This window comes from Bos mutus, chromosome 4 (assembly GCF_027580195.1).
Source record: "Bos mutus isolate GX-2022 chromosome 4, NWIPB_WYAK_1.1, whole genome shotgun sequence".
Classification (NCBI taxonomy): domain Eukaryota; kingdom Metazoa; phylum Chordata; class Mammalia; order Artiodactyla; family Bovidae; genus Bos; species Bos mutus.
The window spans coordinates 42,065,397-42,090,190 of record NC_091620.1 but is presented as its reverse complement, the minus strand read 5'-3'; the positions used below and the strand labels follow the sequence as shown (position 1 = coordinate 42,090,190).

The following is a 24,794-nucleotide window of genomic DNA, read 5'->3' as shown; positions in this document are numbered from 1 at the left end:
TAAAATTCAGATGTGGAGTCCTCCTAACCCCAGTATCTGAGAATATGACCTTATTTGGAAATAAGGTGGTTGTAGATGTAATTAGTTATGGTGAAGTGGATGATGGGCCTTCATCCAGTACAACTGTGCCTTATTTTTTATTTATTTATTTTGGCTGTGCTGGGTCTTCATGGCTTCATGGGCTGTTCTCTAGTTACGATGCATGGGCTTCTCGTTGCTGTGGCTTCTCTTGTTGTGGAGCATGGGCTCTAGGGAGTGCAGGCTTCAGTAATTACAGCACGTGGGCTCAGCAGTTGCAGTTCTCGGGTTCCAGAGCACAGGCTCAGCAGTTGCGGTTCTCTGGTTCCAGAGCACAGGCTCAGCAGTTGCGGTTCTCCGGTTCCAGAGCACAGGCTCAGCAGTTGTGGTGCTCAGCTACTCAGCTGAACTCAGTTGCTCCGCAGCATGTGGAATCTTCCTGGATCAGGAATCGAACCTGTGTCTCCTGCATTGGCAGGCAGATTCTTTACCACTAGGGAAGCCCCACCCCCCTTTCTGTGTGTCCTTATAAAAAGGGGAAATTTGGGCACAGGGACCCACAGGGAGAATGCCATATGAACATGAAGGTGGAGATGGGGGTGATGCTTCTGCAAGCCCAGGATCCCCCATGAAGCCCCAGAAGCTGACGAGAGGCCTAGAGCAGTCTCCCACAGCCTCAGAAGGAACTGACCCTGCCAGCACCTTGGCCTTGGACTTCTGGCCTCCTAACTGAGATCATAATCTGGGGTTTCCACTGCCCAGCCTGTGTACCATGCTGTGGTGACCCCAGTTCACCAGCACTGCACAGATGACTTATGACTTGAGTTTCTAGCCCAAGCTCAGAGGTCGGGGCCGAGGAGCTGCCAGGATCCCAGAGAAGGACCTTGGAAAGGCCAGGGATGGACAGCGGGGCAGTGGCAAGAGCTGGCATTTTCATCGCTGGTGTGGTTGTAAATCACCCAGCGATTGTGCCTCTGGAAATCAACTCTACAGAAATAACCGAGATGTTTACGGCAGGCATTTACGAGAAGGGAAATTGGAAACATCCCAAATGCCTGCCAATCGAGGAAGTGCTTGGCTATCCGTGGAAGGAATGTTCTCTACTATGAAGATGACACATATATGATCTAGGTCAGGGAATGGGAACTGTGTGTGAAGTGATGTTAAATATAAAAGGCCAAACACGAAGCCGGAACTCACCCGCTGATAAAAGGCACGCTGGGAGGCCACAGAGACCACAGTGATTTGGGTGTTCACAAACAAAATTAAATGTTGTCTAGCATCGATTTCTGGTTTGGCTACTTCAGGTCCTGTTTCTGAAACCCAGGATGTTCTGGGTTCAGGGCAGGAGGGCGACATGGTTCCCTGAGCTCCATGGGCCGTCGACGATGGACAGCCCTCATGGGCCTGCGGCCTGGACATTACCCCTGTACTGGGCCCCCCTGCCCCTGCCCAGCACGGCACACATTTGCCCAAGTCCTGTCAGAGCCAACACGCTCTCCTCATCTGCCCAACCCTGAGGCCAGGGAGCCAGGGAGGGTCACATACCCCCCTGGTGCCCACCAGTACAGCAGTATGTAACGGCCAGTTGGTACTGTTACAGTGCCGTTTGCAGGGTGGGGAAGTAGTAAGAGGAAGAAGCAGAATATAAACAGCAAGAGATTCCTGAGTGTTGGTGAGGAAAGCCTTCCTGTGGCGTAGACCTCACCGAGACACATCAGAGCATCGTGGGACTCTAGCAATGGGTTCTGAAAGTGGAGGCGGCTTCAACTCGCTCTATTGAAACCACCTTGGTTACTCTGTTTTCTACCTCGAGCATGGATCCTGTTTTTAAAATTATTATTATAAGCAGGAAAAAGCCCCCACAACAATTTCATGTACAAGTCCCTATTTTCTACCAAATTGCTTAGGTCCAGATTACAAATATAAACGGACCTCCCCCGTCATTTTAATCAAAGGTAGAAAAAAATTTTTTTGCTACCACACAAATAAGCAGCAGCTTGATTTAGTTGAAATCCACAAATCCAGGCAAGCGGAGGGCCTGGTGTGGTGAGTGAGCGCGTCTGCTGGGCTGTCCAGCCTCCCCACCTGAGCCCTAGCCCAGACCCTTCTGAGCTGAGCCCACTGGGGCGGCCCAGGCTGGGTGCTCAGGCTGCTTTAAAAGAACATCCGCTTGTTAATTTACATGGGAAATAAAACTGTTGGGCCAGCCGAGTGCATCTGCCGCCTGCTTAGCCCATTCCAGAAAGATCTTTTGTGGATCTGCCTGGGAAGTCAGGGGACCAGGATGGCGGTTTTCACTGAGAGGACATCCCAGCCTCTCACTTGTGTGGAAGCCTTTACAAAACAGAACAACAAGGGTTTGGCTCTTTTGCTCAGCACTTCTGGCTGTTTTTGGCCCTACAATTTAAGAAACCCATGGACTGGTCCACATGTGATGTGGGCCCTTGGCTCTGGCTGGTTGTCAAGAATTCCTGCTCCCGAGCATCCAAGTTAGCAGAGTGCGGATGGGGATTTCCCAGGTTGTTTAGCCACCAGGTGTGTCTACAACAGGGCCGTGTCAGCCCTGTTGGCAGCCAGGCCAGTACCTGCAAGGCCAGGACAGGGCAGAGAGCCAGAGTCAGGTGCAGGGGCCCCGTCCTCCAATGGACCACAGGGATGGGGGTGGTGGAGAGAGGAAATGCTGCACCCCTCGAATGTGCCCCAGAAAGGAGGCAGTGGAAGTGCTGAGCGGCCGTGGAGAAGCAGAAGCAGGGGTTCCCCGGTTACATGAGTCTGATGCCTGCTCTGCGCCAGGGCCTCCACACATCCTGCATGAGGAAGCCCCATGCCCAGGATGCAGGGTCCCGAAGTGACGTCCATCGTCAGCACTTCCCTGTTCTGCAGCCCCACTGTGGGGACAGGGCAAGACCAGACCCTCCTGCCAATCAGCCTCTCCCACCAACACCAGCTCAGCTCAGTGGGCAGAAGGTAGGCTGGTCCACTGGGCTTGGCCAGCAGAGCAGGGAGGAGGCAGGTCCCCAAAGCAAGTGCCATGGGGACAGCAGGTAATCCATGTCAAGGGCAAGTTCCAGGTGGCAGCAGGTGGTCAGGCATGGGGGAAGCTAAGAGCCCTGCAGGTGGAAACCCGGTCTGTACCCTGCCCCCAAGGGCCAGTGGGCTGTCTGTATCCAGGTGAAAGGCAGGGTCAGGGGCATACCCTCAGGTTGGACAGGAGGAATGAGAGAGTAAATGGGGCTGGGAGCCACTTGCTGGCTTGCTGCTTCTGCCCAGTGTGCAGGAGAGTGACCCTCAAGTGCCACCATGGGCTGGCATGGCCTCAGCAGTGCTGGGCACCCACGTGCAGCTGACCAGACCCCAGGCAGCTCCGGGGTTCATTCCCCCACCCCCACCCCCCTGTCCCCTGGCCAGCCTCTCTGCTGTTGTGGTTCCTCAGTAGACGTTCTATAAATGGCTTTATGAAAAAGTGTTTTCTGTCTTTTATTAGCTTTACTTGATTCTTAAGAGTCCCCACTTGGTGCCCAGGAGGCTCCTGATCTGATCACATTCTTCAAATAACTTTAAACCTGAGTGCAGCAGCAGGTGCCCCACCGGGCATCACATGGTGATCTCGAGGTTCAGGGGACCCCCCACCACGCCTTCTCCCTGAACTTCACCCACACCCAGACCCCCACCTTTCTGGCTTCTCCCCCACAAGCTGTGCCCCAAGTGGCTTTTCCAACCCTGCAGCTGGCCGCCACCTGCCGTGCCATTCACGGACGACTGGAGCATCAGGCAGCCTATCCAGACGCAGTCCAGGGACCTGTTGCCCCACCACCTGCCTGGTCTGTGCCCTGCATCTGCATCCCAGACCCCTTGTGGGCAGGGTGGGGGTCTGCTAGGCTCCTGGTACATCGGTGGCCCTCTGCTTTGATCAAGGGCCCCATGGCCTCAGCCCCGCAGGAGTCATTCTCCACCTACAGGCGCTCCCCACCCTCCCACAGACACTCGTTCACCCCACCAGACGCCCCCTCCCCATTCAGGGAGGGCTTGGGCGCTCACCCTCCCCTGCTGGCCTGTTCCCTAGAGTCTGACCCCTCCCAGTCTCTCCCTGTCTTCCCAGAAGGCTGCCCCTTCTTGTCCCACAGGCCCACTCCCTCCACTCATGGTGCTTGGAGGTCAGTCCTTACTCTCTCATCACAGTCTGGACCCTCTGCCTGTCCCCAGCATCTTGATTGTCTGTGGAGAGCCACAGTGGAGGGCCAGAAACAGATAAGTTATTATAATAGAGTGGGCACAGTGAGCCGAGACATGTAGAGTACAGTGTCTGGAGAAGACCGAGCTGACTTCCTGTGGCAACTGGGGAGGATTTCCAAGAGGAGGTATTGAACTGGGTCTTGAAGGATGCATAGAAGTTTGCCTGGCGGCAGCGGGGTTATACTTTAGGATATAGCCCTGGGTTCTTGTCCCTGTCATTGTCTCAGTAATTCTAAGTTTCAGGTGGGTAGATGCTGCAGATTTCGAGGGAGAATGGCGCTGGTGCTCGCCTGACTGTTGTCTGTGATGTTCGAGATGTTGGGGGCCTGGCCCGTGGTCCTCACTGCACTTGCTTCTTAGCATCACCTCTTCTGGGGAGCCTGCTTGTGATCCACATCAAGCAACTGGCAGAGCCACTGGAAAGGGCGTGGATGCCTGGGGAGGGGGCAGAAGGAGACTGGAAATGGTGGTGGCCGAGAAGCTGGCTTCAAGGATGGGAGAGGGGAGGTGGGGGAGACTGGCTTAAGGAGTGATGGTCATCGGGGGCCAAACTGCTTCTCTGTGCCCTCACTTCAGGTAGTTAAGCCATGGAGAGTCCTCTAGCTTGTCAGCTTTGTCAGGCACCTGACCAAGCTTTCAGGGAAACTTCCATGGGTCTTGAGCTGGAAGACTGAGCTCCGAGGGCTCCCTAGGGTCCCGGCTGCTCCTCCCTGCTCCAGGCACAGCCTCAGCTGGCCCAGGTCCTCCCTCAGAGTTAATGGGCACTGGGGTGCAGGTTTGGGTGACGAGGAAGACCAGGGTGGGGTGACCAGACTTGGGGGAGGGTAGGGCATCTCTTTCTAGAAGCTTTTTTCAAGCTGGGTCACAGGAGCAAGAGAAACCCTACCCCATAGGGGCTTTCAGAGGTGCCCCTCTCCCAGGAGGCAGGACTCTGGGAGAGAAAGACCTGTGTCCAAGAGCAGTCTGTTCTCCAGCCTGAGTGCCACCTATAAGGTCCGTTATTGAGCGCTTGCTGGATGCCGGGAGCTTGCCTGCCACGTTCCTGGTTCCTCCAGAGACTGGCTCCTGCCTGCCTGGCCCTGCCCTCATCTCAGACCCTTGCCATCACTCACCCAGAGCCCCCTGCAGAAGAGACAGTGGAGTCTGACCCGGAAGGACATGGGGCAGCAGGGCAGCTTGTCTGGGATGGTCCATCTGGCTGTTCCTCTTGTTCACTTTAGGCACATCCTGCCGTGTACCCGGGAGGATTCCCAGCTCACTGTCCCTTGGTCCTGTACTTACCCTGTCTGGACAGCAGCAGGTGGACAGGCCCTGTAGGCCCCTCCCCACTCCAGGGACGAGCTCACCTTTGGGCCCCATGGTGCCTCACCCGGCGCCCACCAGGCTTGTGAGCAGCCCTCTGGCTGTTTGGAACTTCCAACATCAGTGGGGATTGGATTCTGGCACTGGAAGCCCTGACTATTCCATGGAGGCCTGTGAGCCGGTGCTTGGGTGTCCGTGCCCTTTGGGAGCCAGAGCATAAAGGTGGCAGCTCAGCCCTGTACACCTGATACCCTCCACTCTCCTGGGCAGGAAGTGGATGGGACACCAGGGATAGGCCGGGCTGGTGAGGAGGAGGCCAAAGCAGCCTCAGGCAGACAGCCACCTGGGGCCTGGCTCAGCCTTTGCAGTGGCCCCGTGAGCTTTTGCTGCTCCTTGGGTGGGTGGGGAAACAGGCTCAGAGGGTGCAGCCAGGAAGAGACAGCAGGGTTCAAACCCAGACCTGCTTGAAGCCTCAACATGCTGTCTCCCAAGTTCTGACTTTGAAGAAGCAAAAATATAGCTCTAAGCACACCTATTGATCATAAAGACCTGGGATGTTAAGAAAATGTTCAATTAGATCTAGTGTAATATTTACTTTTTTCCCAAGGAAGTGAATAGTCCATCTTAATGAAGTTTTTTTTATTATTCTTATTATTCTTATTGCTATTTTTTAAAGGTGAGTTAGACTTAAAAAAAATTCATATATTTATTTTTGACTGTGCTGAGTGTTCATTGTGGTGTGCGGGCTTCTCACTGCGGTGGCTTCTCTTGTTGCAGAGCATGGGCTCTAGGGCGTGAGGGCTTCAGTAGTTGTGGCTCCTGGGCTCTAGAGCACAGGCTCAATAGTTGTGGCATGCAGGCTTAGTTTCTCTGTGGCATGTGGGAGCTTCCCAGACCAGAGATTGAACCTGCACCCCCCTGCGTTGGAAGGGCAGAATCCTAACCACTGGACCGCCAGGGAAGGCCCCCAAGTTTTATCCCAAAAAGGATTATAGCAGAAATGTGTTCTCTATTTAAGACGTTGCTTTCCCATCACCTGGAGCCGGGGCTAAAGCAGCTGGTGGGCTTCTCAGGCTCTGTGGGCAGCAGGGGCGGGGGAGTGCTGGGTTCCAATGGGGGCTGTGCCTGCAGGGCCTCTGGGGAGGGAAGACAGAGAAGGGGCCTGTGGTCAGGGGTGTCCCCCGCCCCACTGGTTCATGTGTTCAGCCTTTGTGCCCACCTCCCGTGGCAGCCTCCAGTCTGGACCCTTCCCCAGACGTTTCCTGTTCTGGCTTTGTCTCATACCTGCTGGGTCTAATGTTCTTCGAAAATGATCTCAAATCAAATTAAACCAACGGTGGTGACAAGTCGAATACCGTGGAGGATCTTCTGATGGACCCCAGGCTCCCTCTGGCCTGTGCTCCCCGCCGGCCCCAGGACCCTCATGGGCCTGCTCTCGGGGCTCTGGCTTGCTCTGCCACCTCCTGCACACCATCCTCCTCTCAAGGGTCATTGTTTGAGGAGTCACATACAGAACCTCTCAATGACCTCGGCAGCGGTCACCCCGCTTTTCAGGTTTCCTTCTCCCAGCCCTCCAGGCTGGTCTCTGCTCCTCTCAGAAGCATTGATGCTGTGGGCGGGTAAATGTCTCCTCCGCTGTGGGACTGGCTGCCTCTGCTGTGTAGTGGCGGTGGAGGATCTGGAGGAGGGACCTTCACCTCCAGCTTTGCAGCGTAATTATGTGATGCTTCTCCCTCTCTCCAGAACCTTCAGTGAGTCCCCACAGGCTGCACCTCCCTATTGCACTGTCTGGAGCCGGGCCAGCGTTCATTGCTCTGGGAGGACCCTGGGTCTCGAGGACTTGGCATAGAGTGAAGGACGCACTGAGAGGCCCCCAGACAGGCCCTCAGTCCTGCTGGTCCGTGAGGATGCCGAGGCCAGGGGTCTCATAGGAGCTGAGTGTGCCAGTCAACTGGGATCTGCGAGCTGCTGGGAAAGAGGCCCCTGTGGGGCTGGCATGAAGGGTGGTGCCAGGAGGCTGGAAGTCTTTTGGGGAGGGGTGCCCCTTCCTCAGGGCTTCCTTGGTGGCTCAGATGGTAAAGAATCTGCCTGCAATGCAGGAGACCCTGGTTTGATCCCTGGGTCAGGAAGATCCCCTGGAAAAGGGAATGGATACCCACTCCAGTATTCTTGGGGCTTCCCTGGTGGCTCAGATGGTAAAGAATCTGCTTGCAGTATGGGAGACCTGGGTTTGATCCCTGTGTTGGAAAGGTCCCCTGGAGAAAGAGAATGACTTACCACTCCAGTATTCTTGCCTGGAGAATTTCACAGATTGAGAAGTCTGGCAGGCTATAGCCCATGGGGTCACAAAGAGTCAGACATGACTGAGCAACTAACATTGACACCAGCTAACACACCCCTTCCTCATACAGATCTCTGCCCAAGGCCGGGCATCATGACTGAATGCTGGGTGTTCACTGGGGGGATTAATTGCCTCTGTTTCCTTGTTTCTCCCCCAGGGGGGCTTTTTCTGTGGTCCGTCGCTGTGTCAAGCTCTGCACCGGCCATGAGTATGCGGCCAAGATCATCAACACCAAGAAGCTGTCAGCCAGAGGTAGGGAGGGAATGGCTGTGTTGGCCGGTGGGAGCCGGGGGCAGGGGGAGCCTGTGCTGGGGGACGGGGAGTGGCCTGTGGCTCCTGGGCGACACAATCCGAGCGGGATTCGTGGCTGCAGTGGGGTGTGAACAGGGCTCGCGGCTGCGCAGGGCTGGGAGCAAGAGGCACCCACACACCCTCACACCTTGAATTGCACTCTTGCTCTCGTTTAGGGACTGTGGAACCCCTGTCTCTTCTCCCCAGGGCTGGAGGGGAGAGCCATGCAACCAGGTGGCTGATGTGGTCAGATAGTGTCATCTGCCCAAGAACATGGGCCAGAGGAGGATGTAGGGACCTGAAGACTTTGGATGCTTGAGGGGCCACCTGAATGGCATGTTTCCTGACTTGGACCCTGCCAGTCTTCTGGACCCAGGGATGCACATGGGGACTCATCTGACTGTCCTGGGAGGGCTGGTGGCGGGTGCCTGCAGGGATGGATGTGATGCTGGCCACGAGCTGGCCCTGGGCATGTGGCCTCACCCCATCTGGCACTTTCCAGGCCCTTGCTGGGGGACAGCCTGTTCTGGGCAGACAGACAGACCCCTGATCCAGTGGTGTTCCATGTGGTGGGGGTGGGGCAAGATGTGGGGGAGGGGATGACATGCGGTGAGTGAGTGTGACAAGGCCATGGTGGAGGTGCCTCCCCGAGCAGGTGAATTCAGAGCACAGAGGTGAGGGGACAAAGGCGGGGAACCAGGGAAGGAGTCTGGTGGGACCTGCCACCCCCCAGTGCTGTGGGGATCCCACGGATCTCTAACCGAGGATTAGACAAGAGGGGCCGGATGAGCCCTGGGCAGACAATGCTGAGTTAAGCCCTCTCCCACCTCCTCCCATGCACACCCACGACCCTGGTTAGCATCCAGACACAAATCTAATTGAGAGGCTCCTTCTCCTCCAAGAGGCCCTGACTGTCGGCAGTCCTGGCCCACATCCCGCCCTGCGGTTGGTGCAGAGAACGCCTCCGTCTGTGGGGTCTGCAGCTTCTAGCCCAGCAGCCTGCGGGGGCGAACGGCTGAGCCTGCTGTGTAGTTTGCTGAGCCGTGTGTGGGTGTTTGGGTGCCTGCTGTGTACCAGGCCTTCGGGGCTGAGTGCTTCCAGGGGCAGGCGCTCCGGTCCCAGCCCATTTGAGAGGCTGGTTGTGCACCAGTGGGGTCAGTCCTGCGTCCTCATTTTTGCTGCTGATGCTAGGAGGGGACGGGTGACACAGGGCACTGTGGAGACAAGAGGTCTTGGAGCCAGTGCAGCCCTGGGGCGTGTGTGGTAGGAAGGCTCAGATCCTGCAGCTAGACTGATAACAGACTGATAACAGCAATAACACGAAGGCTAATATTTACCCAGCGTTTGCTGTGTGTACTGTACTGCCAGATGCAGGGCTGCTTCTGGGTTCCCTGACACTGGGTGGGCGGCACTGGTCGGATACCGTTGTCACACGTGTTTGGGAGCTGTGTCCGCACACGTTGAGTTTCTAAAGTAGGAGGAGCACTCTGCTTCATTCCCTAGGCTTGTGCCAGGCCACAGGAGGCGAGAGAGCCCACCTTCAGGTGCCCCCTGGACTGTTGAGGGAGACCTTCACTCATTCGCCAGCTTTACCCAGCACCTCCCACGTGCCTGGCACTGAGGACAGGGTGATGAGCAAACACATCCAAACAAACCACTCCAGCCCCATCTTCGGGGTGGGAGCCCAGGGAAGAGCACAGGAGATTGGATGGGTCTTGAAGGATGAATAGGAGTTTGTGAGGCTCAAGCAGAAAACCACTTGAGTATGAGTATGTTTCCATGGAATCCGGCAGCTCCTTTCAAGTATATTCACATTGCACTGTTTATACCCTTAAAGTGAAAGTGTTAGTCGCTGAATCTTGTCCGACTCTTTGCGACCCCATGGACTGTAGCCTGCCAGGCTCCTCTGTCCACGGGATTTTCCAGGCAAGAACACTGGAGTGGGTTGCCGTTTCCTACTCCAAGGGATCTTCCCAACCCAGGGATTGAACCTGGGTCTCCTGCATTGCAAGCAGATTCTTTACTGAGGATCAAGAGCAGTGGAAGTCTGAAATTGCCCCCTGTTCCACAATTACCGCCTGCTCTTTCTTTTGCCCCCTCAGCAGCAGCCCTGCTGCCCGCTTCCTGACAGCCAGCCGGCTCTCTGCCCTTGAGTCCCAGAGGCTGGGCCAAAGAGATCCTGGCTCACGGCGCCATTGTGGGGCTGTGCAGACCTGGGGCTCCGTCAGCCCTTCTTCCGGCCTCAGTGTCCCAGCCGGACACAGCTCGGGTTGGGTGGTGGGAGGCAGGGCAGCTAGCCAGGGCTGGTCTGGAATCGGAGCAGCCAGCTCTCGCCTGCTGTCACGTCCCCTCAGGAGCACTTCCCCTGTGAAGACACTCCCTGCTTTGCCTCCACGCTTGGGCCCTTGCATTGCTCAGGTCTGTGAAGGTCTTGGGCATTCCTCCCACCCTGTTAAACTCATTATCATGAAAAATTTCAACACCCCCAAATATAGATAAAATGATAGAATGAGCCCCCAGCTTCAACACAGCAGTTTTCAACACTCGGGCAATTTTGTTTCATCTGTAACCCTCCCCATGCTCCACCTCCACTCACGTATCTTGCGGCAGATCCCAGACTACCCGTCGTTTTACCACAGTGATCAGCATGTTTCTCTAATGGAAAAGGATTCTAAAACCAACCAGCCACCTCCCTGTACAGGGACCCAAGGGTCTTCTGATCCTCCCCAGCCCCTTTTCAAGCTGAATGGGCATCTGGAGGGATAAGAGGAGAGGGTCTTGGACCCCTGACCCTCATCTGCATGCTGCGTGTGGGCCAGCAATGGGGTTTGGCTGATGGGTTTGGTGTGGTTGCTACGTGGCCTTGGCCACATGGTCCTGACTGCCTCAGTGTGTGACCTTGGCTGTGTTACTTAGCCACCCTGTACCTCAGTTTTCTCAGTTGTAAAATAGGGATAAATCTAATCGCTACCCCAGAGGGGCATTGTGAGAGAGAGAGGAGTGAGGTACTTTGGAGTCAGCCTAGCACAGTGCTGCCCGAACACCCTTTGGTTTCTTTCGCGTTTCTTGCCAGACTATCCTGCCCAGCCTGCAGGCTCTAGGACTCCTCCTCCAGGAAGCCTCCCTGGCTCCTCCCAACCAGCTTAGAAACCCAGAAGCCTGAAAGCAGTCACTTTACAAATTTTTCCATTGATCATTTGCTCCTTGAGGGCAAATGCAGAAGTTCATCTCTGCACCTTCCCAGCTCCCAACCCAGAGGCTGGGAAAACACATGTATGAACATCCCACCCTCTTCTTACTACCCTTTGAGGGCTGGCTACATAAAACCCAAAGTTCTCACCTGGCCTGAAACTCTGCCTTTGGCCCTGTCTTCTCTCTCTGTCGCAGCAGCTCTGGTCAGGCACTGGCTTCTTCTGGTTCTATATACCCCAGGGCCTTTGCACATGCCTTCTCTGAGGCTCAGACAGTAAAGAATCTGCCTGCAATGCAGGATACCCAGGTTTGATACCCGGGTCAGGAAGATCCCCTGGAGAAGGGCATGGCAACCAACTCCATTATTCTTGCCTGGGAAATTCCATGGACAGAGGAGCCTGGCAGGCTACAGTCCACGCAGTGGCAAAGACTTGGACACAACTGAATGACTAACAAGTTTCACTTTCCTTCTAGAAATGCTTTTCCTGAACTTTGTACCTGCTTACCTCCTGTTGATGACACTTCCTCAAAGGGGTCTCCCTTGAGCCTCCAGTAGGAACCTGGGACCCAAGCACCCTGTTTTTATTTGATGGCTGTCTCACCCACTACACTGCCAGGCCTTGTGGGCAGGACTTCATCTGTTTCGTTCACCATTGTATCTCCTACCCTCCACCCAGGCCCTGAGAGGTGGTGAGCTCTCCATAAATCTTTTGGAATGAGTGAATGCTTTGAGTGAGTGGATTTTGAAGGAGCAGGCGTGCAGCCTATGCTGCAGTCAGGTTAGTCTCCCAGGTGTGAAGCTGGGATAGGGATTGGGTGGAGCAGCATCAAGAAGAAGGTGTGCTGCAGGGTTGGGTTTGCAAGGGAGATCCCTGGCCACCAAACACCTGAGCATCTGGGAAGTCCAAGTCCAGGAGAAGTTCTGTGGCGAAGCCAGAGAGTGGTCAGGAAGCAGGGAGGGGAGGCCTGGAGCCCGCTGCTCCTCCCTGAGTCCTGGTGTTCACCTCGCAGCCTGGACCTGCGGCGTCCTGCAGGGTCAGACTTGATCCACACAGAGAGTCCTGACTCCAGACAGCCCTCCCTCCTGAGAGAGGCCATTCAGAAATGCTTGCCCCAGCTGTTGTCCTGGAAGGTGGGGGCAGGGGATCCATGGGTAGGGAGTCTTCTAGGCAAGTGGGAGAGTGGGGAAGTGGAGATTAGACTCAGAGGTTGGAGGAGAAGCCCCTCTTCTGCCCGCTTCATTTTCCGTGCAATGCGGAGGGGCCTCACCCAGCCCTGCAGTGAGGGGGTCCACTCCTGATCCGAGGAGACTGGCTTAGTTAGTCCTTCAAGGCTTCTAGTGATATAGAAAGTGGCAGGACGATGCTGGCGCTGGACACAGAAAAACTGTCCCACCTGGTAACTGACAGTTCTTGGAGCCACGAGGACACTGCAGATTACATCCAGCTTGTGCCAAAGGCAGTAAGAGTTAGATTTTTTAAATTTAATACTTAATTAAATAGAGGATTGTGAGACATTCAGAGTCTGTGAATGTACTGAATAATAAGAGATTATTAAACTACCATTAACAAAAGCAGTTAGAGGAAAATTAATTGACGGGGGTGGTGGGGGTAAGACGATCATCATCAGGTACTTCTTGTTGCTCCCGCCTCCCTCTCCCCTCCCCTTGCTCCTTGTCAGCACCAAGTGGTTGCTCTTTAGGGCTCGTTTGGTGGCCATTTGGAGGACACCCTGTGGACCGAGCTCTTTTAGTATTCACTGGCCCCGAGTGTCTTTAGTTCTCATTGGCCCTGAGCAGGTGTCCCAGAAATGACCCCGGTCAGCGGATGACCTAGAGGAAGAAAGGAGGGACACGCCTGCACTGGAGCGGGGGCTCAGGCCTCTGGGTATTGTGCCCTGACCCTCAGCAGCATTTTCTCGAGGTCAGTGGTGGGAGGCCTGTGCCACGGAAGAGGAAACAGAACCCCACAGAAGCAAAGTGGCCCAGGAACCCACGGTTGTGATGGCAGCTCCAGTTTTCACCCAGCTGCCGAGGGTCGCAGGGGGATCAGGTGTGAGGGCTGACCTCCCAGGTGGGAGGCTGACCTCATAGTGGGTGCTCACCGCACAGCTGGGGGACTCACCCTACCCGTGAGAAGGCTGAGGCCACCGATGAGATCGGGGCTCACCTCTGACCCTCCTCACCCCAGGCTGATGCTCGGTTTACCTCCAGCTACCTTCACGTAGGGTCACGCCCTTCGCAGGGTCCGGATGGCCCCTTCTGCCTTGGGGAGCGCCCCAGTCGGCGGTAATGGGGAGGAGTGTATCTGGTCTCTAGGGGCTCTGGGGCTGAGCCTACACCCCTGGCCAAACCTGCCCGGGCCCCTGCTTTCCTGCTGCAACCCGTGCTGCCGGTTTCCTGTCGGCCCCCACGACCCACAAGCAGGAAGACATCCCGAGACAGAGGATAATGGGCGCCGGGAATTCGCGGAACTGGGTTACTGGAGGACGCGCCGCCGGCTCCGCATTGCAGGGGCGGCTGAGCATGCGCAGCGGGCGCTGGGGCGCCCTCCCTCCTTTCCTTCCCTCCTCTCCCCTCCCCTCCTCACCCTCCCCTTCCCTTCTCCCTGCTCCCTTCCCCTTCCCTCCCTTCCCCTCCCTACTCTCCCTCTCTCGAGCACCCCTCCCTCACCTGAGCACCCTTACGGGGCCATTCCGCAGCCCTGCCCCCTCCCTTGCAGCTCCCAGGGCCCCAGGGCCCAAGCCAGGGCTTCACTGTATAATGTCCTAATTTCAAATAAAAAATGATTTTTTAGAATAAGTATGTCCTAGGCCCCCAGCCAGCCTTTGGTGCACCTTACTCTGGAGTAGGGGCTCCAGGTGACCCTGGGCAATGGGAGGGGGTTTCCCCAAGGACCCAGAGGGTGCAAAGGAGTGGGGGTCCCTCCCTTTGCCCCATGGTCAATCTTTAACTGGACAGACCCATTTCTCCCAGATTCTGTTGTCAGGGCGTGGGTTTGTGTGGAGTTGCAGGTGTCCTGGTGCAGGTGGGGAGGGAGTAAGAGGGAAGGTTGGGGGCTCTTGTGGGAGGTGACCCCCCATTCCCATCCCACTGGGAGGATGGGGGAGCAATGAGGGAACCAGACTAGGGTGGCCAGATTTTGCAGTTAAATTTGAATTTCAGATAGGCAATAAAAAATATTTGAAGACAAATATGTCCCAAACTGCATGGGACATGCTTCTATTAGAAAACTGTTTACCTGCGCTTGGGACATATTTATATTTAAAAAATACTTGTTGCTTATCTGAAATTCAGATTTAACGGTTTTTTTTTTTTTTTTTTTTTTTTGAGCACACCATGCAGCATGTGGGATCTTAGTTTCCCAACTAGGGATCAAACCCGTGGCGCCCTGCAATGGCAGCATGGAGTCTTAACCACTGAACGATCAGGGAAGTCCCAAACGGGTCGTTTTGTGTTTTATCAGGCAATGCTAAACAGAACTGTTGAGAGAACAGGTCTTTGTCATTAATTTGTTAACCAAACAGGCTAAGTCAAAACTTCCCCAAACTGGGCGAAGGCAGAGGAGGAGAAGGAAAGGGGTGGGGGCCAGGCTTTGTGGGCAGGAGTCCTTAGGGACACCCCCTCCGTGTTCTTGGTGGCCTCACCTGTGAGGAGGCGAGAGTGGCAGCTCTGTGGCCCAGCTGATGCTTCTGGGGTGTGTCTGGTTCTGGGGCATGGCTGTCCCTGTGAACCCCAGGTCCTGTGGGCTCTGGGGCCTGGTGGCTTGGATGATACACATGCTCTGTGTAGTCAGGCTGCAGCAGTTCCCACCCCATTGGGCTGTAGAAGGTCAAGGGAGTATGGGGAGGTGGCCCAGCCCCAAAAGGAGGGTTGGTCCAGGGTTATTGGGAAATGTTCCTGAGCTCCTGGGCTCTCTGGAGGTTGTTTCATCGGTTGTTCCTGTCATCCCCCCAATCTGAAGAGCTCCTTCCTACCACCCCTGCCCACTCCACATGCACCAAGAGCTCCCTCCAGGGGTTCAAGGGGCACCCGCAGGTTTGAGGACCCGATTTCTGTCCCACTTTACAGCTGACAAAACTGAGGACATGAGAGGATAGTCATTTATAGCCGGATCACCTCTTTTTTGCCTGTTAGTCAAGGTGGGAGCCCGCCATAGGATCATGGGCACTACCAAACCCAGGACATGGAGCCCAGAGAGCTGAGGTGGACAGCAGGCTGCGCCACACAGGCTCAGAGCCCGGGGAGGCCACTGCATGTCACACAAGCCACGCGGGACAGTGAGCAGCAGACTCCGCGAGGCAGGCTTCATGGTGATGAGAGAGTGGGGTGCCACTCGTTCCCCCAGGGGGCCGTGGCCGCTTGTTTGAATAATTCCTTGCCTGCAGGGGGCTGAGGCCACCAGTGGGGGACAGGTCAGGTCTGAGCCTGGGAGAAACGCCACTTGGCTGGAGGAACAGGGTGGGGTGCCTACAGCTAGGCCATTAGGGGCCCTCCCGGTTTCACCAGACTTCAGGGCAGTGCATCACACGGGGCCTCAATCATGAGATGCCACGACTTAATGCAGTGGTAACATGCTGCATAATGACAGCTCTGAGCCTGAAGAGGGCACCTCTGCTCCCTGGAGGAGCCGCTGAAAGGCAAGACCAGAGGGATGGTGGAGTGAGGGCTCTGAGGACCACATGGCTGGCTCAGAGGCCTCAGTGCTGCGGGGTGGGGAGCCGCACAATGTCGGCCGAGCTCCCAGGCACCTGGCAGCTTGTTCATGCCCCTCGAGAGCCCTTTCTTTGTTGCAGAGAGGCAGTGGCAGCTGCAGGACGCACACAGGCGCCCTTGCTGGGCCGTGTGGCTGCCAGGTGATGCTGGTGTGATAATTGCTGGTTGCCTTTTAGAAACAAAATCTGCTACAAGAAGCTACAGTGGCAGCTGTTCTTTTCATCCTCATGGCCCTGCCGGTGCCACCAGGGGCTGCAGCGAGACTAGACTTTCCTGGGGCCCCCAGTGCTGGGTGCAGAGCAGGTTGAGATGCCCCCAGGACCCTAGGCGCTCCCTGGGTGAGCAGGCTGGGCTCAAGCATGTCAGCCTGCTGACGCCTTGAGAAGCCTGGTGGGAAGGCCTTGGGATGGCTGAGGCCTCTGGGCCAATCCCCCTGGGTGGTGGCCCAGCCCCACTACCCCCACTCTCCAGCCTTCCCGGGGTCCGTCGGAAAGTTGGGAGCGATGTTAATAGCAGCCGAGGGCCCTCAGCAGTTCTGCAGGCCTGTGAAGAGGCCAAGAGCTGGTCTGTAAACAGCAAGCTCTAGTTGCAGTGGTCCTGAGGTACTCCTGTGCCCTGGAGTGGAGGAACCACCAGGGTCTCAGACTGTGCTCCCCTGCGATCTTCATCCTCCCCCTGAACCAGCTTGTACTGGGTGACAGTGACCGGATGGTCAGGCCCTGCTGCAGGATGCTGCGCTGCCCCTGGACTCGGGCTGGTTTGTCCCATACGTCCCAGGCCTGGGAGCCCTGTCAGGAGGCAATAGCCGCCGAGGTCCTGGCCTGGCGATGTCCTTCCTGAAAGACCTGTCCTCCTCTGCAGCCTTCCATCCTGTGCCTAGAAAGGGGATGAAACCGAGGTTGGAGCCTCCAGCATCACCGTTGCTGATCTGAGTGGTTGTGACCAAACGCCAGGGGTCCTGCACCAGCCACAGACAGGGTCACCCCTCCCCTGGGTGGGGGGAGGCCAGATGCTGACGCTGTCCATCTCGGGAGGTTTGAGGACAGCTCTAGCCTTCGGGGAGAGGGGGAAGCTTCCATGTCCTGTCCTGTGTCTAGCTGTTGGCTCCGCAGGATAGGCGCGCCCCAGGCTCCCGTTCCCTCCAGGCTAAACCAGGAGTGGGCTCAAACTGGCAGATGCTGGTGCTTACACTTGAACTGGCCTCTGTCTGCCCTGGTGCACCCACCCCCAGGCCTGCCCACACCCTTCCTGGGACCCTGAGGATCCTGTAGGTGGTGGCACAAAGTGCCCAGGCTGAGGGCACCGTGGACGGTGCCAGAGTTTCTGTTGTGGACTCCACTGGCTGCTCTGAATGTCCAGGGTATTCTGTTAGATTCCGACCCAGCACTCGGAACCATAAGAGCTGCCCGCCTGTGTTCCCGTGCTGTGTCCCGCTGGACTCTCACAACTTTGGGACATGTGAGTTAAGGACTTGATGCTGGGTAGTGATTAACATGAGCCTGAAGGAAATGGGATGTGGATGTCCATGAGCCTCTGAAGATTCTAGAAAGCTCTGTGCCATCCAGTGGTGTAGGCGGTAGAGACAGGTGGGAAGGAGAGGAGGGAACCTGAATGGGGAATCCCAGGGCCCAGCGGGGCGGCTCACCTGGGGGACAGTGGGTCCTTATTCTCATGTGCAGCCATAGAAGCCCCTGGGGAGGAGAGGGGAGACAACTGCTGGGGTGCTGAGTGTTGCCTTGGAAAGAGGCTGGAGGAGGGAAGCAGGAAAGGCAGGGAGGATGACAGGCCAGGTGCCCAGCTCTGCAGGGCAGGCTGCGGGGAGGGGCTAGCTTCTGAGGGAGGGGCCAGCAGTGGGGGTTTCCTTTCTTCCGTGGCCTCTCTCCGGACACGCTCCCTAACCCTTTTCACACATGGGAAAGAGACTCGAAGCACAAAGCTTGGCCCTGTTTAGGGCCCTGTGCCCAGTATCCCCATGGTCACTTGAGTCTGGCCCATAAGTGAGCCTCCCGTGCCCCAGCTTGATGATGTTGGTGTGAGCCTGCCACACATGTGGTTTAGCCTGGAGGAAATGGAGCCTGGGCAGCACCCACCCTGTGGAGCCAACAGCTGGGCACAGGATAGGATGTGGGAGCTACCTGCCACCCTCTGAAGGCTACGGCTCTCCTCAATCTCTGGAGGTGGGCAGCATCAGCATCTGGCATCCTCCCATCTGGGGGAGGGTTGGCTCTGTCTCTGGCTGGTGCAGGACACCTGGCATTCGGTCACAGCTGCTCAGGTGAGGACAGGAAGGCAGCCGAGGGCAGGGGCTCCTGCTTGGGCACCCCACAGCTGTGTCTTCCTGCTGCGCCCACACCGCATGTTCAGGCGGGTGATTCTACAGACAAGTCGCTGCCTGGGGCCTGGCCACACACACACTCCCACACCTCGTAGCCTGAAGGCCGGCCCAGTCCACCCCTTCCCTGTGGGCACCCTTCTCCCCTGAGACCTCAGCCACAAGGGGTGGGTGTTCCACACTTCGTGCAGGATGACCCCAGGTTGGGGCTTGACCCTGATGTGTCACTTGGACCCCCGTTGGCTCAGTGTCCAGTAGCTGCCAGGTTTGGTGTGGTGTCCTAGGCAGCAGCTACAGTGGCCCATGACCTCTAGCCGGTGCCCTGATATGTTCCAGCCTCCTTGTCCCTGGCCAGGAGTCCAGTAGCCACCCTGGAGGAGAGAGCAACCCAGAGCCCCCTCCATGTGCTGGGCAGTGTGGACCATCCATGCAGGATTTCGTGTTCGATCCAGCATGACACATGCTCGCTTCTGACTTCCTCACTTGTCCCAGGCTGAGCCGGGGGAAGCTGGTGGCAGCCCCTCCCGGTGGCTGGGCCTCCTGTCCTTCCTTCGCCGCGCCCGGCGCCTCACGGGTGTCCTTCTGCCGGTCACAGCACTGCTGCTGCTCCTGGCAGCTGGCAAGGGGCCAGCCACCCACCCACGTCCCTCCTGTCGCCCTTCTCCTGGCTCCTTTCACCCCCCACCCCACTCTACTGTGAGTCACCCACAGCCAGGGAGCAGGTGGAGGCTGGGGGGTGGGGATGACAGCTGTCACCGGGCCTTGGGTCCAGTCCTGATCTTGGGGACACAGCCCTCTGGGTGCCTGTTTCCTGCACCGTGACTGTGCCCCACCCTGCAGGGTGCAGGCATCCTCTCCCGCCTCCAAGGGCTGCATCCCCCCTCCTGCCCTCAGCAGCCTCCTCTTCGTTCTTGACTCAGCTCTAGGTTCTCCCATCTGGGGGGTCTGTGGCTGGGGGCGCCCACCTCACTGATGAGTTTAGGATAGTACAGAGCTGGTTTGAGTCTCCCGCTGCCATTCTTCAGGGCATCAGAGTGAAACAGCTAACGCTGAGACCACCAGGTGGCGCCCGCGGCCCGATGGCTGTGTGTGGCCGCGCCAGCCCCGTCCTGCTCCTTGGGGGTCCCCTGCCCATCTCCTTCCTGGTGGGTGGTGGGTGCCAGCTACAACAGAGTAGCAGCCCCAAATGGACCTGTCCCCGCCTCCTGGGGCCTCCTGGGGTCTGGGAACTGCACCGGGCCACCTCCCTTCCCGGGTCCCCTGGCCACCCACCTTGGGGACCTCCATGATGGGGGGCACGCCTGGCACTAAGATCAAGGTAGAATCACTCAGAAGCTTCCAGGCCCTGCGTTGCCAGGGACACAGGCTGCGGAGCTGCTGGCTGAAGCTTCGTGGGCTGTGGCAGGAGCTTAGGGTGCAGGAGCCGCTGATCACAGGTCCCATGTAGCTGGTGTCTTTGACTAAAGATCTTTTTGTTTTGTTGGATAAGCACTTTCATGGGGTGTAAGTGAATGCTGTGTTTTATCAGGGGGTGTTTCTCTGGCAGGAGAAATAAATAGCTTGTTTCTGCCTCTGCTGACTCTGGGGAGCAGGTGTAAACGTCATGTGTGTGCATCAGGTTGCCCTAGACGCACCACACCAGTCATCTTTGGCTACCAGCCCACAGATACTTAGGTGGGTCTCCATGGGTGCAGATCCATAAGATGCCTGAGCTTTTACAAGATGGCTGAACTCAGGAGTTCCCTTTTAGAGCATCACATCAGAGGGAGTGTGAGAACTGAAGCTGTACCCGTAGGAATGGCTGCTGGCTACTGCTAAGTCACTTCAGTCGTGTCTGACTCTGTGAGACCCCATGGACGGCAGCCCACCAGGCTCCCCTGTCCCTGGGATTCTCCAGGCAGGAACACTGGAATGGGTTGCCATTTCCTTCTCCAGTGCATGAAAGTGAAAAGTGAAAGTGAAGTTGCTCAGTAGTGTCCGACTCTTCACAACCCCATGGACTGTAGCCCACCAAGCCCCTCTGTCCATGGGATTTTCTAGGCAAGAGTACTGGAGTGAGTTGCCATTTGGCAGACTCCTCCAAAACCCCTCTCTGGCATCCCTCGTGAGTCCTCCCACCCCCTACCCTGCTGTCCTTGGGGCTCATGGTACTGCTGCTCTACTCCTTGGGACCCAGGATGGGTGTCCCCGGGCTTCCTGGGACATGCTCAGTCTGTGGGTGGGAGGAGGGGAGAGAGGCCTCCTTTCAACAGGGTGGGGTTCTGGAGGCTGGAGGGAGTTTGGCTTGCACCCTCACTCCCTGACCCCTCATTCTTCCACACCCTGATTCAGAGGTTACCCTGAGACCCGAGAGCCAGTGTGCGTGAGGGGAGATGAAGGAACCAATGTGGGAGAGGGGGCCCAACACTGTCTGGGGGCAGGATGCATAGGGGTGTCAGTGGGGTGGATTCTCAGGGCTCACTCATCCTTGGATGCAAACCTGCACAGGTGTGGGACACATGCCGAGCCACATACCAATGTTAGTAACTGAACACTAGCTGACATGGCAGTGAGTCACAAGCAGCAGGTGCCTGGGTCTCAGGGCAGCTCTGGACACCCAGACCCTTCAGGGGCACCAGGCCGCAGCTCTGGGAGGGCCTTTTTGAGCCTCTCAGCTGGGCTCAATGCCCCCATGACCTCTAGAGCCCTGGAAGTTGCTGGTTGGCCTCTGTTGAGGTCGCTCACCGCCCGCCCAGCCAGGACATCACTGCAGTGGGCATGGCAGGGTCTGGCTGCTCAAGAGGACTCTTGGACCTCCCTCAGGAGGGAGCACCAGGCTGGGGTGCCCGGCATGCTGAGGGGTCCTGGTTGGGGTGGGCAGCCTTCTGACTGTGTTCTTTTCATGGGCTGCTCGGTGGTCACTGCTGTGGTCTTCTGAGTCCAGACAAGTCTCTGGGGCCAGAGTTCTGGGAGGGAGGTGGGTGGCAGGCTGATCAGGTGCGGCAGCCCCGAGAAGCCACAGAGCTTGCTCAGGGTCGCTGGCCCATCACATGTCCTGCTGCCCACCAGGGGACGGCTTAGGTGGAGTGTCCTCCCAGGTTCTCACTGACAGTTTCGAGCTGGGATGCACTTCTTGTGCGAAGCAGACTGGGTTAAATTTGACTCCCCCAACCATGTCTATGGTTGTCTATTACGATGTTAATTTTGAAATTCAGGGATAGTAGCTCCTCGACTTTGTAGAGGGGCATCCCTGGTAGCTCAGCTGGTAAAGAACCTACCTGCAATGCAGGAGACCCCGGTTCGATTCCTGGTCAGGAAGATCTGAAAGCAAATCAGAGGATGTAGGCAGAGTGGGATGCTGGGTTCTTCCTCCCACGGCCACATGCCTGGCCCGAGGTCAGCCTACTGGACCGGAGAGTGACAGCCTCCTTCTCCAGCCCCTTCCTATGGCTTCTGATTCCCATCCAAGGTCACAGAATATCAGCTTAGATTTTTAATTTCAGGGCAAATATTTCAGCAGCTTTTAGAACACACCTTCATCATATTTAACCACTGACTTTGTGCTTACTGGAGACAGGACCAAATTAAACAAAACAAAACAATATTTTTCCCTGTGTCAAAAGTAACACAAGGTTGTTGTCAAAGGTGGGGAAAGAATATAAAGAATAAACTTACTCATAATTCTGCCACCCACAGCAAAGCAGTTATGATCTTAATGAGATGCCTGCACTTGGACTTTGACCAACTTAAAACATGTGTTGTGATACAGAGTTTCAGAGCTGCTCTCTGGTCAAGTGCTGCTGTGCCTGATATGGAAAGGAGACAGCCAAGAGGGTCAAAAACCTGCGTGGCCATGGGGTAGACATCTGCACCTGGGCTGGGCAACCTGGTGCCCCTTCTTGGCCCCAAACAAGTAATTTATCCCCCAAACACACTCAGGAGTAGGTCAAGATTTTTGGGATGGGGCTCTGCCATTGATGATAAGACTCAGTAATAAAATGATCTGCTTCCCAAAGATGGGTCTCCACATGAATTTTCTCCTGACTTTTAATTTTATGACTGCAATCAGGCAATTTTTCCAGGAAAGACGACCACCCCTGCTCTTATCACCTTACCATCCTGGGTTTTTTCTGACCTCAGCCTTGCTCCGGCCCTGTCTGCATGTAGATGAGCTATTCATTAGCCGTCCACATCAGGAGGAAATGAGCTATGACATTATGGGGACAGGGACAAAACTGGAATATGGACTGTAGGTTGGACTGAGTATTGTATCTGCATTGGATTTAGTGAGTAGGGTAACTGCATTGAGATTACGTAAGAGAATGTCCTTGTTCTTACAAAACACACACCGAGCTGTTAGCCTGGTGAGAGGACATGAAGTATGGGGCTTACTTGCTCATGCTGCAGAGGAAGTTAGTACGTGCATGGGAAGAACAGAGATGATACAGAAATGCCCCATCCATTAGCACTTTGTGCTATTCTTGCAGCTTAAAGTTTGAAAAAGTCTTCAGATAGTGTCAAATAAAACACTAAGCAAGAACAGAACAACCCCCGAACCCACCAGCCTGCACTTCCAGGCCTCCCTACTCCGGCCTGCGGGGGAGCTGCCATCCTGGCTGTTGTAAGGACCACTCCCCTCCCCTCTAGAGTGAGCCTCGCAGATAGGACCCTGACCCCCACCCTGTTAGGTTTGGTGAAGCCTGTTTATGAGCTTCATACAGGCGGAAAAGTGGAAGCCACGCCGCTTGTGTCCTTCTGTAGCTGTTTTCCACGTATCCTTCCGAATGGTGGGTGACTCGGGCTTCATCTTGTCTACTGATGCTGTACCTGCCCCCAGCAGGATGGGGGGCGTTTGCTGCATTGGGTATGGAGGTGAGGGCAAGATGGAGATGGAGTGAGGCAAGACGTGCAGGTCTGTCCCGAAGGCCCACCCACTGCCCTGTGGTTTTGCCAGAGCCCTCCCAGTCACAAGGGGTCTGGAAAGACAGGTGGGAGCCAGATGAGCAGCTCAGGGAGGTGTTAGCATTTCCGGGCGGCGGCGGGGGTCGGGGGCGGCGGGCTGAGTGCCCATCCTGAGAGGAGGGAGAGCCTGCTGGATCTCCTGGAGATGTTCTGTCTGCAGGCATGACTTTCCCCTCTCTAAAAGGGCACATACCTGTTTGCAGGTATGTCCATGTTCAGGGCTGTCCTGAGGCTCCCAGCCCACCACCATCACGCAGCCCAGTGAGAGCTGACCATAGAATGGGCAAGGGGGCGCCCTTCCTACAGGAAGACTTGGTGGCTGGGTCTTCCCCATCTGCCCAGTCCACCCGCTTCCCAGCAGAGCCAGGGATGGGCGGGCAGGTCTGAGGAGGCCTGCCCAGAGGCTTTACTGCTTCTGAGAACATGTTGTGATTAGCCCATTAACTGAGTCCCGCTAGTGGGGCTGTCAGGACTTCCCTAGTGAATCAGGTGATCCTGTGGGCTTCTCTGGTATACTACTGTCCTCAGGCCCTCACTGTGAAGGGCCCAGGGCAAGCAGGGGTGGGGGCAGGTGTTCCAGGCCCCAGACGCCCCCTCTCCAGTCACATCCCACCCCGGGGCAGCCCCCTTCCTGATCCCCCGCCTTTGTTCGCCATCCGGCCGCACGTGTGCCAGTGCCCTGCTTGTTGGCCTCGATGTGAATGAAGTGCAGTTTGGGTCTTCCTCTGTGAGCGGCTTCTTCCACTTGGCCTCATGTTGGGAGACTGGGGTGATATGCACACGGATGGGTGTGTTCTGTTGTGTGATTTATTTCTGCCTTCTCTGGTCAGTGGAAATAGGTTTTTGTGGTTTTTTTTTTCAGTTTTTTGCCATTATAATCTCATCAGCTTTAAAAATCCTCCTGGCACCTCTGTTTGTTTGAAATATAAAACTTCTGGCTGATAAGTTGCTCAGCCCTTGGGGGCAGGGAATTGAGGTTCTGTGCTTCTGGGGGTGGAAGGAGGCACACAGGGCTGGAGCGAGGAGGGGTAGTTTCAGGATCAGTAGCAGTCTTGCCTGGAGCGACTTCCTTCTGAGGCTTTTTTTTTTTGGATGACTTAGGGAATTTTTATTTCTCTCAAGCTTTCTGAGTAATGCTTGTTAATTTTTAAGGCTTGGTCCGAAGTCTACCATTTTGAAAATCTGGGGATCATGTTGCATACCCATGACCACTTTGTTTCATAAATTTCAAAAGGACTCTCTAAAACATAATTTTAGGGAGCCTCATCTTGCCTGTGTAAAAAGTTAGATCCTGTGGAAGGTCCTCTGAGGCCTTGACCCTTCTTCCTGCTGACCTGGCATCGACACCAGGACCCGTCAAAACCCAGGCCTGTGTTTTGTAGGTTTGTGCGTGGGGTGGGGGGCGGGTTTGCCAGGTCACACATCCT

At 56.2% G+C, this 24,794-nt stretch overlaps 1 protein-coding gene across 6 annotated transcripts in view; it reads left to right on the top strand.

Moving 5' to 3' along the window:
- The window catches only part of CAMK2B (calcium/calmodulin dependent protein kinase II beta), a 92,370-nt gene that overhangs the window by 25,634 nt on the left and 41,942 nt on the right, over nucleotides 1-24,794 (top strand). For all 6 annotated transcript variants that reach the window (XM_070369385.1, XM_070369389.1, XM_070369386.1 and 3 more), the window contains exon 2: nucleotides 8,055-8,149. In XM_070369385.1, the coding sequence (XP_070225486.1) occupies nucleotides 8,055-8,149 (95 nt within the window). The remainder of the gene's footprint in view (nucleotides 1-8,054; nucleotides 8,150-24,794) is intronic.